Genomic DNA, 17,084 nt, shown 5'->3' with positions numbered 1-17,084 from the left:
CTCACCTTCAGCTGCGTTTCTGTGGGTGTGGGAGCCAGGAAAGGTGGCTGTCCCACTAACATCTCAAAGAGGATGACACCAACACTCCACCAGTCACAGAGCTGAGTGTATCCTGAAAAGCAAGTCAAAAGGTTGTCCTCCACCAACCAGGGAGAATGTGTATAGAGCCACTTGAAATTAAGTGTCAAAACACAGAATCATAGGATCATAGAATAGTTAAGGTTGGAAAGGACCTTAAGATCATCTAGTTCCAAACGCCCTGCCATGGGCAGGGACACCCCACGCTAAACCATGCCACCCAAGGCTTTGTCCAACCTGGCCTTGAACACCACCAGGGATGGAGCATTCTCAAATTCCCTGGGCAACCCATTCCAGTGCCTCACCACCCTCACAATAAAGAACTTCTTCCTTATATCCAAGCTAAACTTCCCCTGTATAAGCTTTAACCCATTACCCCTTGTCCTGTCACTGCAGTCCCTAGTGAATAGTCCATCCCCAACATCCCTATAGCACCCCTTCAGATACTGGAAGGCTGCTATGAGGTCTCCATGCAGCCTTCTCTTCTCCAGGATGAACAGCCCCAACTTTCTCAGCCTGTCTTCATACGGGAGGTGCTCCAGTCCCCTGATAATCCTCGTGGCCCTTCTCTGGACTTGTTCCAACAGTTCCATGTCCTTTTTATGTTGAGGACACCAGAACTGCACACAATACTCCAGGTGAGGTCTCACAAGAGCAGAGTAAAGGGGCAGGATCACCTCCTTCGACCTGCTGGTCACGCTCCTTTTGATGCAGCCCAGGATACGGTTGGCTTTCTGGGCTGCAAGCGCACACTGAAGCTGGTTCATGTTCATTTTCTCATTGACCAAAACCCCCAAGTCCTTCTCTGCAGGGCTGCTCTGAATCTCTTCTCTGCCCAACCTGTAGCTGTGCCTGGGATTGCTCCGACCCAGGTGTAGGACCTTGCACTTGGCATGGTTAAACTTCATGAGGTTGGCATAAGCCCACCTCACAAGCGTGTCAAGGTCCCTCTGGATGGCATTCCTTCCCTCCAGTGTATCAACCGAACCACACAGCTTGGTGTCATCGGCAAACTTGCTGAGGGCGCACTCAATCCCACTGTCCATGTCAGCAACAAAGATGTTGAACAAGACCGGTCCCATCACCAATCCCTGAGGGACACCACTCGTTACTGGTCTCCAGCTGGACATTGAGCCATTGACCACAACTCTTTGTGTGCGGCCATCCAGCCAGTTCTTTATCCACCGAGTGGTCCATCCATCAAATTAATGTCTCTCCAATTTAGAGACAAGGATGTCGTGTGGGACAGTGTTGGATGCTTTGCAAATGTACAGGTAGATGACATCAACTGCTCTACCCCTGTCCATCAGTTCCGCAGCCCCATCATAGAAGGCCACCAAATTGGTCAGGCAGGATTTCCCCTTAGTGAAGCCATGCTGGCTGTCACCAACCACCTTGCTGTTTTTCATGTGCCTTAGCATGCCTAACATACAAAATATGCCAAACATAGAGCACAGATTTCTGCCTTTTCTCAGGCAAACAACTTGTGACCTAAAACTAAAGGACAGCCAATGCTCCTTCATCATGAATTCACTTCTGCTTGCTGACCTGAACTCTACTGCTGTCAGTAAAGATCTAATACTGTTGTCTGGGAATCTTTTGGAATAAGCTTATTCCCAATGAAAGTGAATGGTGAAATCATACAATTAGAAAGAATGTTTCTTCATGCCCTGTCGCACAACTACATCACTACACAGCACAAACTGGACCCCAAGAATAACCCCAAGACTTAGTGACTGATGTCCCCCCTAGGTTCACTGGAGGTAACACCATGAGTTTGAAAAGCTGCTGAAAGACACAGCCTGGCTCTAGAAACAGAAGCCAGCCACTGATGACTTTCTGAGCAAGTTCCAAGCAGAGCACCAGTTTCAATCACTTGATTGCTGTGACAGGACAAATAAGGTCTATGATTGAGATTTCTGAAAAAGACTGGAGATTTGTGCCATCAGATAATGTAGGGTCCAATCTCTCAACTTGAGAAAGATCAGATTTAGGATCTGGCTTGCAGACAACTTTGAACATCTGATCTCCTTACTGCAGTGATCATCACTGTTCCATACAGATAGCCAACAGTCTCAGACACACAAAGTATGACCACCATCAATGTCAGCGATGTGATGCTGAACAGTGTATCATGTAGAGAAATTGCTCTCCTTAATCTGAGTGTCTGCGGCATTCAGAATGACAACCTTCCAAAGCAAAACAATTATTTAAGGCCAAAACCCAAAAGTATTTCAAAGCATCAATGTTCACTTAAACAGGAGATAAATACAGGTTACCTACCTTTACGAAGCAGGACTTCAGGAGCAATATAATTAGGAGTTCCAACTAATGAGTGGGCTAGACATCTCTGATGCTGCTTCTTAGCTCTTTGTTCCAATGTCTTCAGCCTATCTCCACATCTACAATTGGACACATCATCCCAAAGATCACTGGGCTCCATGCTGTCTTGCCTGATATGGCTCCCTTTGAAACGGGAGAGAAAATTTACATTCATGGTCATAAAACACAACACACAGAGAAAAGCATTTATCTACTTGTGCTATCTTCTACTCTCACTGAAGAACAGCATTTAGAATTTAAACCCAAGGCATTTCCTTTTGCCCTCCCCTTTGCAACTGGTTTTCCATAACCAGCCAAACGTCTCTGTCTCAGTGCAAGGAAACAAATGGGAAATACCGAACAATGGAATATATTTAGGTTAACTATACCAATTGTTTATGGCCTTTTTGCCAACAGATGCTCATACTCCTCAATGGCACATACAGGAGGTGCTTGGACTAGTTCAAATATATGATTAAATTTTTTCACCATCAAAAGACACACCCCCTAAACAAGTATAAACTGAAAAACTGCTGCTAATGCAGTGGTCAGCCACATTACTGATAGGGATTTGAACATTACTGGAAACAAACAACTGGAAACAAACTAACTGAATGAGTCAGAGAGAGACAGAAACATCATATTGTCAACATACACACACCTCTGGCTTCTGAGATGGCATTTCTGCCAAGAGGTGAGTGTCTGTTTCCAAGTAAATAATGCAAAATACTATCACAAATGAAGACTACGAACACTACCTTTCTGATAGTATTTTGAATTGTGAGTCCACCTGAATCCAGTACACAGTCCAAAGTCAGTCAGTTTGATATGCCCATCAAGGTCTATCAGAATGTTGTCGGGCTTGATATCTCGATGAATAAATCCCATCTTGTGCACACTCTCTATAGCCAAAGTGAGCTCTGCAATATAAAATCTAGCCAGACGCTCTGGAAAGACCTCCATCCGAATCAGTAGACTCATCATATCCCCACCAGGGATGTAGTCCATCACAAAGTACAAGTTATCTTTATCTTGGAAGGAATAATAGAGTTTAACCACCCATTCGTTGTCTGCCTCAGCAAGTATGTCCCTCTCTGCTTTGACATGAGCCACCTGGTTCCGGTTGAGCACATCTTTCTTTCGCAGAGTCTTCATGGCATACAGGGCATGGGTATCCACTTTGCAGGCCAGACAAACCTCTCCAAATGCACCAATACCCAGAGTCTTGATTTTCACAAACATAGATTTGTCCATTTTGGCCCTTTTAAGTCTATTGTAGTTGGACTCCTTCTGGTAGAGAATTTTCCTCATTTGCTCCTGTTCTGCTTCACAAAGGCCAGCCTTTACAAAGGAAAGCAAACCACAAGGGCTAGTACTGTTACATTCATAGCAAGATAACAATAAACAAGCATTCCCAAAATGCATTTCTTAGACAACTTAATAACCAGAAAAGATGTATTCATAAGAGATACACTCTCTTGTCTGTCTGAGAATTCACTGCCCCCAGCTTGTCACCTGAATTTGCTGTGTCTGAGAATTGTCTGCCTTTCTCATTTGACCGAACAAAGAGGCATAGGGCAATACTGTCAGAGAAGAGAATTTAACACAACAAACCTGATCATGGGATTTCGTTTACACCTTTCAAGTGTGCACTTTGCCACTGCACTTCACCATATGTGTGTGCTCTGCAGTACAGCTTAACTTAAAACTGAAACTTACAGCTAGATGCAGCAGTCTGCTTTGTCCATGAACGGTTCTCCAGGACACCTCCCATTAACAGTTCCTACCTTGACTGCTGTTTGACTGCTGGTTTCTATGTTGTAATTAAGAAGCTGATTCTGACCTACACATTCCCAAGTGCCGTGGAAAGCATCTTCCTTAGAAACTGTTTTTCTTCCTCTGCCATATGCAGGCTCCAATCTCAAGGTCTGTAGATCTTCTGACCATCTGTTCTATAAATTTCCCTTTATTCCCTCCCAAAATATGTGCACATAACCCTCAGGTCTGATCTCTCCTCCTCTCAGCCACTGCAGCCCAGAGCAGCTGGGTATCCACTAGTGTTATTTCCCCCTAAAATGTATTATTTCCCCTCTGGACCTAAGCTGTAAAAAAGCTGGCTTGTCTTCCTCCAGTCCCTCAAAAGACTCCAAGTAACTGCAAGTAACATTTCACATGGCTGCAGGGAGAGAGCTCCTGAAAAAGGGAGAAGCAGCAGTGTCCAACCAGACTTTCCCCACTCTTCAAGACAGAGCCTGCACACTGCCAACTTTAGTGCCTGCTTCCTCCTGAAAGCCACCAGTGGCCTCCACCAGCAGAAGCCCCTGGGGCTGAACTCCAGGATCTTCTAAAATTTCCTCCTCTGCAGCATGCCCCTTTCATTCTGCATAGCCCATTTCCAAACCCCTGAATTAAATGGCATCAACTGAACCACTCTGAGAGGAAGAGTAGTGCCTGGTGAGAAGGCGCAATGGGGAGGACGGTGGAGGGAAGTGGACTGACGAGCAGGCTAGAGACCCAACTGTACACCATACTGCTGCTCAGAGTGATATAATTTCACATCTGTAGTCTAGGTCTTTAAAGATGAATGTGGGCAGTTAGCCTATGCAATGAGATGCCTGCCATATAAAAATGCAATCTGTATGAATTAAGGATGGAGGAGGTCTGCAGAAACTTGCAGAACAGGTAGGATGAATTTTCAGACTGCAGGCACAGCCAAATCAAACAAATAATCTTGTTTTTAAAAAGTAAGGCAAGTACATCAATCCTTAATAAAGGAAGCATTTATTGTTTTAAGGTAAAATAATTAGTGTGTTGTGTTCCTGGTTCGTTCTAGAATAATGCAATATTCAGATAGCCAAAATCTCCTGTGTGCATTATTCCAGCCAGTGATGAGGTTGCTAGGGGAAAGAGTTACTTTTGTTTAGAGCTGAATTATCTCTGGGATATGAAGTGAGGGAAAGGCAAAGAGTCAGGAAGAGAAGAACAAGCACAATTATTTGCTGCTTTACTTCTCTAAAGATCATCCCCTGTCTCAATCTCAGGAAAACATCCCCTAAATCCAAGCAACACAACACAATCTGTACTTGCAGTGAGGACAGACTATTACCTGTCACTAAAATGCCAGCCTTTCAAGTGATTTTTAGAAGCACATTTCTTCTATTTTAACTCAACAAACAAACTGCCAAGTTTTCTGGAGCAACATGAGCACCAAACTAATTGACTCTGGAAACTGACTGTGCTGCAGAAGATCAAGTAGTTAATTATTATCCATTATGCATAAATAATAAAAGTTAATAGTTTTTCTTAGAATTTATCCTTCAATACAGAAGTAGACTCGTCATATTCTTGTCACGTCTGGAAAAAAAACAAAACTCTTCCACTTCTAAAAATTAAAACCAAACCTGCCAGAACAAGCATCAGAACTTGGCAGCTTTCTATTCAGCAGCCCTGCCAGTGAATCTCCTTAGGTTTGAGCACTACAATGAGGTGTGAAACATGCTCTCTCACCTCCCAGAGATCGCCTCCCAGAGAACCTGCTTCTAGAACAAGTTCCAACAAGGGTCCCAAGATCAGGTCAAACTGGCTGAGATACAATTACTTGCACAATATTATTACTTATGCGGGTTTAACTGACAACTTCCAGGCAAGTATTACACATTCATCTGAAAATATGGCACAGTGAATATCCTACCACATTGAACCAGGCTTTGGTGAATGAGAGGCGATCATGGAACAGGGAGGAAGAATTGAGGCAAAGGGAAAACCTTTTTCAGAGTTTTGCAAAAGCTCCCAAAGTACTGCCAGTTATCCCAGCTCCAGCCTGGTTTCTGAGGTCTTGCCTAAGCAAGCCTAACACTCTCCTAGTATGGGAGGTTTTGCTTTATTTTACTTTATGGTATGAAGATACACTTTTTCACATCTCAAGTTTTTCAAACAGCCTCCCAGACCTGCACCCATGCTTTTAAGTGAAAATAGCCTGGTATAGGGAGGTGCTGGATACCTACGCTACTTCCAGTGCCTTTATAATTTTTTGACTAATTAAAAATGGTAATAATCAACGTGACCACATTAGCTTTTATCATAACAAAACAAGAATTACTTTAGCCATTTCTTGCTCCAACTGCAATCTTCTGTTAATTTTCTGCTGGTAGGTCTTTATGACATTTTCTACATGTTGCTCCATGTAGAACTTGAAGGCAAATGGTGAGTAGCTCTTTATTCGGGATTCTCGCTTTTCCTCATCTTTGCCATTTTTTCGCACAGGCACTGGAGATGTCTGAATCTGCTTTTTGTCCTTACTTGGCTTTTCAGCTTTGGTGTTCTTGCAGCTTTTATCATTTCGCTCACTGTTCTCCTCAACCTTATTGCACATTGAATTGGGGACTACACGGAGAGTCTGCTCTACGCCTATGCATAAGCAGTTGACATCAAATTGCTCAGAGCCACCAGGAAGTAACAAGTGTTTCGGATATGGTGGTGGTGGACATCGCAGCTCCTGGTTACCATAATCTATGTCTAGCTGATAGGCATTAGGTGCTCCAACAGGTGGCACATGCTGCTCAATGATCTCCAAGCCATCCACAGCCGCTGCCTGTGCAGGTAACCAAGCAGGGTGGGAAGGTCCCACTGCAGTCTGAGGCTCAGGTCTCATCACTCGCATGCTCTTCACTGGCTGAAGAATATGAGCAGATGTGACTGTTGTGATCGTATTTGGAGACGTAATTGAAGGATCAGGTTTTCCTGGAGGAACCTGTCTTATAGACACTGTCACTTGCGGCTGTTGCTGGTGGTTGTTGAAAGAGTTTGCTCTGCTTGGCATTGTGGCATCAGGTCTGAAGGATACATGCTGCCGTGGAGATGTTTCTATTCCTGGATTTTGTAAAGAATCTCGGCGTGATGGTGTTGCTGCTTGCCACTGCTGAACTTGAGGATTATTCATGTCATAGAGGTCCATGTTTAGGCTATTTCTAGATGGAGTTAATAGATTTTGTGGTGGACTGTCTGAAAAATCATTGGCAAAGGCTGGACCTCTGGATATCACATGCATTTGATGAGAAGAAGGACTTGTCTGTTTGTGATGAGAATGTGACATATACAAGCTTGCTGGTGCCTGCTGAAACGCATGACCAGAATTATTCTGAACAACTGCCCCTTTATTTGGGAGATTGGCGTATCCTCCCTCCTGCTGCATCTTGTTTTGGAAGGATGGACTCCGCTGAACACCATACCCCATAGGTTCCCCCTGCACCATCATGTGCTGCCTACTGTAATGTTGGGTATTGGAGCCATGGGATGCCTGTAGCTGCAATGCTTGACTACTGTGATTAGCTACTGGATAATTCATCACAGAAGGCTCAATATTTGAAGGGTATGTTTTCTGCTGATGGCTTGTTGGTGTGCTGTGAGTGCCTACTCCAGAGGGTCGCTGTACAGGAGCATTCATAGCTGTAGACTGTGAAGCAGAGATTAAATAGTCCATGTATGGCCTCGGAACTTCAGTAAGCATATTTGCACCTTCTGCTCCAAAGCCTGTCCCTTCATAGGCTGCATTACTGATCTGATGGTAGGACGGAAAAGACTCGTTTGATCCTTCAAAGCTTGGCCTGCGGGTTACATTATTTGGCACAATACCCTTTCCTTTACAAAAGAACACAGAAGAATGTTAGGAAACAGTTCAGGTGAACCAATTACTTTCCATTACTCACCCATCTATACATACATACAGACACACACACACACACAAGCACAGGCACACTGCGTAGGGAGTATGTATTATAAAAACACCTTCCAAAATGTAAATTAAGCACTCTGAACATTTAAAGTTACAGGTGCCAAGTATTATTATTGATAATGAGCTACTGGCCCACAGCACTGCTCATGCCAGGAATCATCAGGGAGTCCTATCAAATCACAAAAATAGAAGCACAAATTCCTGAACTATGGAATCATCGGATCACACTACAGCTTGGTTTGTAAAGCTGGACCAGTATCACCAGTCATTGCTCACAGACAGGAGGAAGCTACAGAGCAGGGGGTTAAGTACAGCACCAACAAGGGAAAAAAACCTCCCAGTAGTACTCTCAATAAAACTTAAAAGTCAACACTACTGCAAGCTACTAGAGCATCACATAGGGCACATCTTCTGTACAGTGAGCTCACTTCTCACACTGGAGATCTGTCTACATCTTTCTGTTCCACTGTTCTCCTCAAAAATCCGTTTCCCTCTCCTTCTTTTACAGCAAAGGCTGCATACAGTTTGTCCTGTATTCTTTTCAATATGTTGGATTCAAAATATCCTCTCATTATTACTACTCATCTTCCATTTGTTTGGAAGTCAGATCTTTCAGGGTGTCAACATGTTAATCTTAGCTGGAAGAATGTGCAGAGACAAGACAGCAGCATTCCTACAATGGAAGTGTTAACGGCAATTTTCATCAGTTCTTTGAGTGAGGACAAACTGCAGGTATATAAAGCACTGGTTGCGCTAAAAAGACAAGGGGTGACTGTGCTGTCACTATTTTTATAGAATCATAGAATAGTTAGGGTTGGAAAGGAAGATCATCTAGTTCCAACCCCCCTGCAGTGGGAAGGGACACATCACACTAAACCATGTCACCCAAGGCTCTGTCCAGCCTGGCCTTGAACACTGCCAGGGATGGAGCATTCACAAATTCCATGGGCAACCCATTCCAGCGCCTCACCACCCTTACATTAAAAAACTTTCTCCTTATCCAATCTAAACTTTCCCTGTTTAAGTTTTAACCTGTTACCCCTTGTCCTGTCACTACAGTCCCTAATGAAGAATCCTGCCCCAGCATCCCTATAGGCCCGCTTCAGATACCGGAAAGCTGCTATGAGGTGTGCACGCAGCGACCATGACGTCCCTTCTCTTCTCCAGGATGAACAGCTCCAAATTTCTCAGCCTGAAGAATGGAGCATCCATACAGGAGGTGCTCCAGTCCCCTGATCATCCTCGTGGCCCTTCTCTGGACTTGTTCCAACAGTTCCATGTCCTTTTTATGTTGAGGACACCAGAACTGTACACAATACTCCAAGTGAGGTCTCACAAGAGCAGAGTAAAGGGGCAGGATCACCTCCTTCAACCTGCTGGTCACACTCCTTTTGATGCAGCCCAGGATACGGTTGGCTTTCTGGGCTGCAAGTGCACACTGAAGCCGGCTCATGTTCATTTTCTCATCAAGTCCTTCTCCACAGGGCTGCTCTGAATCTCTTCTCTGCCCAATCTGTAGCTGTGCCTGGGATTGCTCCGACCCACGTGTAGGACCTTGCACTTCTCATAGTTAAACTTCATAAGGTTGGCATCACCCCACCTCCCAAGAGTGTCAAGGTCCCTCTGGATGGCATTCCTTCTCTCCAGCCTATCAACCAAACCACACAGCTTGGTGTCATCAGCAAACTTGCTGAGGGCGCACTCAATCCCACTGTCCATGTCACCGACAAAGATGTTGAACAAGACTGGTCCCAACACCGATCCCTGAGGGACACCACTCGTTACTGGTCTCCAGCCGGACATTGAGCCATTGACCACAACTCTTTGTGTGTGGCCATCCAGCCAGTTCTTTATCCACCGAGTGGTCCATCCATCAAATTGATGTCGCTCCAATTTAGAGACAAGGATGTCATGTGGGACAGTGTCGAATGCTTTACACAAGTCCAGGTAGATGACATCAACTGCTCTCCCCCTGTCCATCAGTTCTGTAGCCCCATCATAGAAGGCCACCAAATTGGTCAGGCAGGATTTCCCCTTAGTGAAGCCATGCTGGCTGTCACCAAGCACCTTGTTGTTTTTCATGTGCCTTAGCATGCCTTCCAGGAGAATCTGCTCCAAGATTTTGCCAGGCACAGAGGTGAGACTGACTGGTCTGTAGTTCCCCAGATCATCCATTTTCCCCTTCTTGAAAATGGGGGTTATATTTCCCTTTTTCCAGTTGTCAGGAACTTCACCTGACTGCCATATTTTTTTTAAATATAATGGGCAGTGGCTTAGCAATTTCATTTGCCAGCTCCTTCAGGACCCGCGGATGGATCTCATCAGGACCCATGGACTTGTGCATGTTCAAGGTTTTTAAGAAGGTCTCGAACCAGATCCTCTCCTACAGTGGGCCCAAGGTCTTCATTCTCACAGTCCCTGTGTCTGCCTTCCAAGACTTGGGTGGTGTGGTCAGAGCATTTCCCAGTGAAGACAGAGGCAAAGAAGTCATTCAGAACCTCAGCCTTCTCCAAATCCAGGGTACCCACTTCTCCTAGTAGCTTCCTGAGGGGGCCCACGTTCTCCCTAGTCTGTCTTTTATTTGCTATGTACCTGCAGAATCCCTCCCTGTTATCTTTAACATCCCTTGCCAAGTTTAATTCTAACTGGGCCTTAGCTTTCCTAACTTGGGCCCTAGCTTCCTGGACAACATCCCTGTATTCTTCCCAGGCCACCTGTCCTTGCTTCCACCTTTTATAAGTTTCTATTTTCCTTCGAAGTTTCCTCAGCAGCTCCTTATTCATGCAAGGAGGTCTCCTGGCCCTCCTGCTGCACTTCCTTCTAGTCGGGATGCAGCATTCCTGAGCTTGCAGCAGGTGATCCTTGAACACCAACCCACAGTCGTGGGCCCCCCTGCCCTCTAGGGCTATATCCCATGGAACCTTACTAAGCAGGTTCCTGAAGAAGACAAAGTCTGCTCTCTTGAAGCCCAGGACTGTGAGCTTGCTGCACGCACTTCTCACTGTCCTGAAGATCTCGAATTCAACCACCTCATGACCGCTACAACCAAGGCTGCCCTAGAGCGAACGGTTACGTTCCCCTTCAGTTTTCTTTAGCTTTCACAAGTCACAGGACCTGAACCATTTATGCCTAAATAATTTCCTTTTAAAATCTTGATTTCACAAGTTCTGCAAGAACAGTGGCACTGACCTAACAGGCTTGCCCTCTAGACTGCAAGTTTTTCTGATTAATGCAATGTTCTGAAACGGAATCAAGCTGAACAATGTGCACATGGACAACTCCTGCCAAGCAGGTGAGTTGTACACCTGGCAGGGCTATGTTTGCTTCACTGTCTCCTACACTACTCCTACTGAACACTGGCATCTACTACTTCTCACCAGCCACAATCCTCCTAGCTTATTGCAAGGAAGAAGAACACTATGCAAAAAAACAAAGTTCATTCTTACCTGGTGAGGTCTGCTTAATTACACGCACTATCTGTTCATTTCTAGGATCCAAGTAGCTCATCTTACTGATATACTCCAGAGCTGCTTCAATACTTCTGCTACCCGTCTGCTTCAGTGCTCGCACAGCCATCTCCTGTATAAAGCAAACAAGTATTGAATCACACTGAGACAAACCCCAAGCACTGTATTGCAGTTAAGTGTTCTTACAGCTATAGAAACATTTTCAAATTCACACCAGATCACAGCTGCCTGAAGCCAAATGGACTCATATTTTGAAAACATCTGCATGCCTTATACAACTCAAACATTAAAAGAAGAAAGTAACAAACACACAACCTACCCAGACTCTGGCAATTAAAGAAGCATCAAACTGTAATGTGCACTTTAAGATTCCTTAAAATAAAATTTGAATCAGATGTGGAAAAGGCAGCATAGTTTGACATAGGATGAAATAAAACAAAATACTTAGCTTTTGGAATTTGAGAGCATGGGTCTGAGTCACCTGAACACAATAGAAGTTTTTACCCTTTCACAGATGCCACAAGAAGCCAACTAGGTGAGGGCTGATTTCTGCTGACTAGTCACTGGGGAAGACAGACTGCTGCTGTGCAGCTGGGACATTCTCTATTTGAAAAATGACCAGGCGTACCAAACTGCATTTCACACTGTTATCTTTTTAGCTGTATTTTGTTGGGCACACATCCATCACTGAGAAGTTAATATGGGTGCCAGACACACAACCTGAAAACTAAAATTGGAATAAATATGAATGCTGTAGTTAAACTACACTAACACAACCACAGTTAGCATCCCCTGGTCTACGGCCAGCAAGTCACGTTCTCCTGCAGTTTTTTTATACTTTTACTTAAAGCTCAGGTATATAAAATACCTCATGGTATATAAAATACCTCTCAACAATGATTCTAGCTTCTGGTTGCAAAGCAAGATCCACACAAGGTTACACAGTCTTTTCTGAAATGACAGAGAAACTGAAATCCAGAGCTTTAACACTGAATTCAACTCACTGAACTTCACCCATTAATAAGTTCAATACCTAGTCAAAAGTAGTTGTTAAGCACCTTTCTATAATCACCTCCAAGAGGTAATTCATAAAACAGATATAACGGGAGATAAAGTGACCTTTGGTGGCAGAAGATTAGAGGGCTAATTTGAACTGGACTCTTCACTGACTTTGGATGAAATGGATGTCATTGTCAAGAAGAAGGGCTAGACAAGTGAACAATGAGGTGGACTGAGGCAGAATGGCAGTTCTCAGAGGGTTGTGGTCAGTGGTGCAGTCTAGTTGGGGATGTGTAACTAGTGGTGTCCCCCAAAGGTCAATACTGGGTCCAGTATTAAGTTATTCATCAGTGACTTGGATGAAAGGACAGAGTGCCTCATCAGCAAGTTTGCTGATAATACAAAACTGAGAGGAGTGGCTGGTACCTCAGAGTGATGGGCTGTCATTCAGAAGGATGTGGACAGGCTGGAAAGATAGGCAGAGAGGAACCTTTTGAAATTCAACAAAGGCAAGGGCAGGGTCCTGAACCTGGGCAGGAATAACCCCCTGCACCAGTACAGGCTGGGTGCTGACCTCTTGTAAAGTAGTGCTGTGGAGAGGGGCCTGGGGATCCTAGTGGACAACAAGTTGCCCATGAGCCAGTAATGTGCCCCTGGGGCCAAGAAGGCTAATGGTATCCTAGCCTGTATTAGGAAGAACATTGACAGCAGGTGACTCTCCCTTCTCTTCTCAGACCTGGTGAGGCCTCACCTGAAGTGCTGTGTCCAGTTCTGGGCTCCCCAGTACAAAAAAAAGACATGATGCTCCTGAAGCAGGTCCAGTGAAGGGTTACTAGAATGATTAAGGGTCTGGAGCATCCCTCATATGAGGAAAGGCTGAGGGAGCTGGGCCTGTGCAGCCTACAGAGGAGAAGGCTCAGGGTAATCTGGTTAATGTGTGCAAGTATCTGAAGGGAGGGCTGTCAAGAGCATGGTGCCAGACTCTGTAGTGCCTGATGATCTTAAGGTCCTTTCCAACCCTAACGATTCTATGATTTTATGATAGGACAAGAGGCAATGAGTATAAACTAAAACATAGAAAGTCCCATCTGAACATGAGGAAGAACAACTTCACTGTGATGGTGACTGAGCCACAGAGGTTGTGGAGTCTCCTTCCTTGGAGATATTCCAAGAGCTGTCTGGACACAATCCTGAGCATTGTGTTCTAGGTGGCCCTGCCTGAGCAGGGAGGTTGGACTAGATGACCTGAAGTGGTCCCTTCAACCTGAACTATTCTGTGATTCTGTGAGTCACCTGCAAACACCAGTAACCTATTACCTTGCGACCTCACTGCTGTTTTTAGGGTAATACCGCCATCACAACCTGCCCACTGAGCGCTGATCTGATGGATTTTGTGCCTTCCTGGCTTGGCTTACCACCTGCAGAAGTGACCCCTGGGTTGGCACAAGCACACCTCTCCCATGGGTCAGTTCTGTGCACTGGCACTCAGGTAGCCCCAACATGTATAACCCTTTCCCACACCATCTAGAGCGAAGACCAACTTTGTTTGCCTGAACTGCATGTACATGTAACATACTCGCTGAGTGTTTACTTTGCAAGGGAGGATCGTCTCAGATGACGCTAATTCACACTTAGCACAGACCCACACGCTGGCACTTGGCATTCTGCTTTGCTTAGCTCAGTCCCCTCCTATTCCCCCCAAAACAGCAGCATATTCTCCATTACTCAGAGGTTCTGCTTGGGGAATAGCTATAGCAAGACTGAATATTTTTCATACAATTTATGACTCATAATTCATAGAAAGGCAGCAGTTGGTTTCACATTTCCAATAGCTGAAATATTTCACTGGCATCTACACATTACTAAGGGCAATTTTAAATCAACAGAAAACTATTATGTATGAAGGAAAGAATTTCCCACAACTTTTTTTTCCTCCCTTTTTTTCTTCTTCTGGATACATTTCTAAAGTATTAGCAAATTCGCATCCTAGTGCTCACCATTCCCATCACCCAGGGACTCTGGGCTTTACAGCCCAGTTCCACAGGGCTGCTAACACACTCTGCCTATTTACACCAGCTGGATCTAGCCTTAAATCACAAGTCTTGAAGTTTCCTAAATCAAATGTGCTCCATATGCACATTTGTGCTGGCTCGGATGTTCAGATTTTTTTGTTTTTGTCTGCAATGGAGTACAGAAAGAACATATGCTTGGTAAACAACTGCCTTAATGATTAATAAGACAGCCCATATAATCAGTTTTCCCTCAGCTGTATACAATTCAAAGCGGATAAAATAGGTTATTTTTTTTATCACCAGGATAGTGGTATAATCTCTGAAAACAATCCCCCTCCCTACTGTGGCACTACTTCTTCCTCTTTTGCCACTGCTTATGTCAGATAAGCAGAGTAAAAATGACACTGGTCTATTTGAAGCAGCATGTTCTACCTTCAGCAGACACATTACGGGATTCACATTTAAACTTCAGGTTTAATGGGAGACGAAAAACCAATACATTTCACTGTGGGCCGTATGCTAACCTAAGAGGGCCAGCAAGAGCTCAGGACCAGCAGCAGTCTTACCCCTAACAAGCCCCCAGTGCAGCAGAGCCCAGTGCTCCAGCTCACTGCTACTCATCTGTCATTAAGTCAGCTCCCATCCTCCAGAGGGTTTCCTCATTACATACTATGTTTGCTTAGCATCCACATTACTACTGGAAAAAATGAAGTAGGCTTTTTTGTGGCTCAAAAGAACACCTGTGACTCCTCATACACCACCCTATACCTCTGGCACTTTGCCCTGTAGCTATCGTAAGACACCAACAGCCTCAGTTTCTGATGCTGGTTCACAAAAGCGTCGTGGCATCTCCAAGCAGACAGAGAGCAACCAACAAAAATTAAACATTCCACACAAAAAAGGAAAAAGTTTTTCTCAGAGACAGATCACACATAATCATAATTCTCCACCCAGGAGACAAATGCCTCTGAGGGCACATGATACTCAGGAAAGTGGAGGGCAGCAAGGAGCTCCATCACTGTTAACAGTGGCCTTTGGCCTCGTCTGCATTGTTTTTCACATTGCCATCCTCCATGCTCACAGCTTTCTCTCTCTGACAGCCACCTGAAAAGGGTTTTATTCATTTGAGCACCTTTTCATCAGGGATGGGCAACAAGCTGATGTATGGCTGGGACTTGGAGGGTGTGCCTGATGCCCAAGGCAGCTGCTGGCTAATGGGGCATGGTGGCCCTCTCCTTCCTGTATTCAACAGTGATGAGGTTTGCTGAGTGAGGGAGTGTGGCTGGGACAAGGTAGCAAAGGTCTGGCCTCCAGGATCCTGCTGAAGGGGAAGCTGCCTCCCTGCTGGCAGCAGGACCAGAGCCTGTGCTGCATTTGCTGGAAATCAAAATAAGGACTCTTCTGAGGGATGGGAAGAAGGGCAGAAATGGATTAAGCAGTGTCAGTAACAACACTTGTTGGAGAGTGCAGGCTTAAGTAAGATGGAGGGTGTTTGTAAGAAGCAGCAGAATGGCTCAAGGACAGAAATCAGTGCCAAAATCTTGCAAACTGATACTGCAGACAGTAGAAGGGCTGAGGAAACAAGAGACAAACACTGGGCAAGGATAAAAGTGCACAATTACGTTGACACAGACAGAGTTGGCTTGATTTTATGCCTCTCTGAAGTAAGTACATTTTAGAAAGAGAAGGGAAAGAAGACCAGAAATGAGACATGAAAATAGTCCACTCAGAGCCATATCCAACACCAAAACATTCAAGGATGTACAGGATCAAATCCAGCTCCCTCTGAGGTCAATAAAGATATCCATTTACTGCAAGGTACGCTGCATCAGGCCCTTAGCGTCAGATGGTTTCCTTTTCGCCAGGCCAAACGCTGTGAGCCACAGTATGGGTTGAGAAAACAGCTGATAGCTGTGCTGTGCTAACCCCACAGCTACTGGCAGGCTGCAGGGAGAAACACAACCCACTGCCAGTGTACAGAAACAGCAATAGAACACAGTGGTTCTGGCTACAGCTCACTCTTTGCATTCTGTGTATTCCCTCTGGAGGATTCAAACTCCCTGTGCAGGGCTTTTATGCACCTTGTTGCTTCCAGACATCACGAGCTATTGGTGAAAAAATAAAACAGAAAAAGTAAAGGTGAAAAGCTACAAGGGGAAAATGTGCTTTTACAATTAACACTAATATACCTTTAATTAATGTTATAGCTGCAATATTAAAATGAGGCTTAAGTGGCCAGCCATGGACCTGGACAGATCTAATGGAAAACCAAATTCAGCCCATGAACAAAGAAGCAGACTGAAGCAACACTGCAGGATCCCAAAGCTGTGGGTTCACAGAGAAAAATGGGATGGAGGGTGTTTCCCAGCTAGTTCTTACAGAAGGCTACCCAAACCAGACTGCTACACAGTCAACACGCTCTCTGTTATTTCTGCAGTCTTGAGATAGTAGAAGGCAGCTTTCCACTAGATCTCA

General features: G+C 44.8%; 1 protein-coding gene across 1 annotated transcript in view; it reads right to left on the bottom strand.

Annotated features, from left to right (window-relative positions):
• The window catches only part of LATS2 (large tumor suppressor kinase 2), a 50,923-nt gene that overhangs the window by 3,393 nt on the left and 30,446 nt on the right, over nt 1-17,084 (bottom strand). Inside the window, exons 3-7 of the mRNA XM_057399648.1 lie at nt 11,578-11,710; nt 6,500-8,037; nt 3,159-3,741; nt 2,362-2,544; nt 6-112 (exon numbers count right to left, since the gene is read on the bottom strand). Coding sequence (XP_057255631.1) covers nt 6-112; nt 2,362-2,544; nt 3,159-3,741; nt 6,500-8,037; nt 11,578-11,710 — 2,544 coding nt within the window. The remainder of the gene's footprint in view (nt 1-5; nt 113-2,361; nt 2,545-3,158; nt 3,742-6,499; nt 8,038-11,577; nt 11,711-17,084) is intronic.

The sequence above is a fragment of the Pezoporus wallicus genome, unplaced genomic scaffold (genome assembly GCF_028554395.1).
Source record: "Pezoporus wallicus isolate ANWC-B61680 ecotype Strahan unplaced genomic scaffold, APGP_CSIRO_Pwel_v1 scaffold_6446, whole genome shotgun sequence".
Classification (NCBI taxonomy): Eukaryota; Metazoa; Chordata; class Aves; order Psittaciformes; family Psittacidae; genus Pezoporus; species Pezoporus wallicus.
The sequence above is the reverse complement of the archived record's forward strand: the minus strand, read 5'-3'. Positions and strand labels throughout refer to the sequence as shown.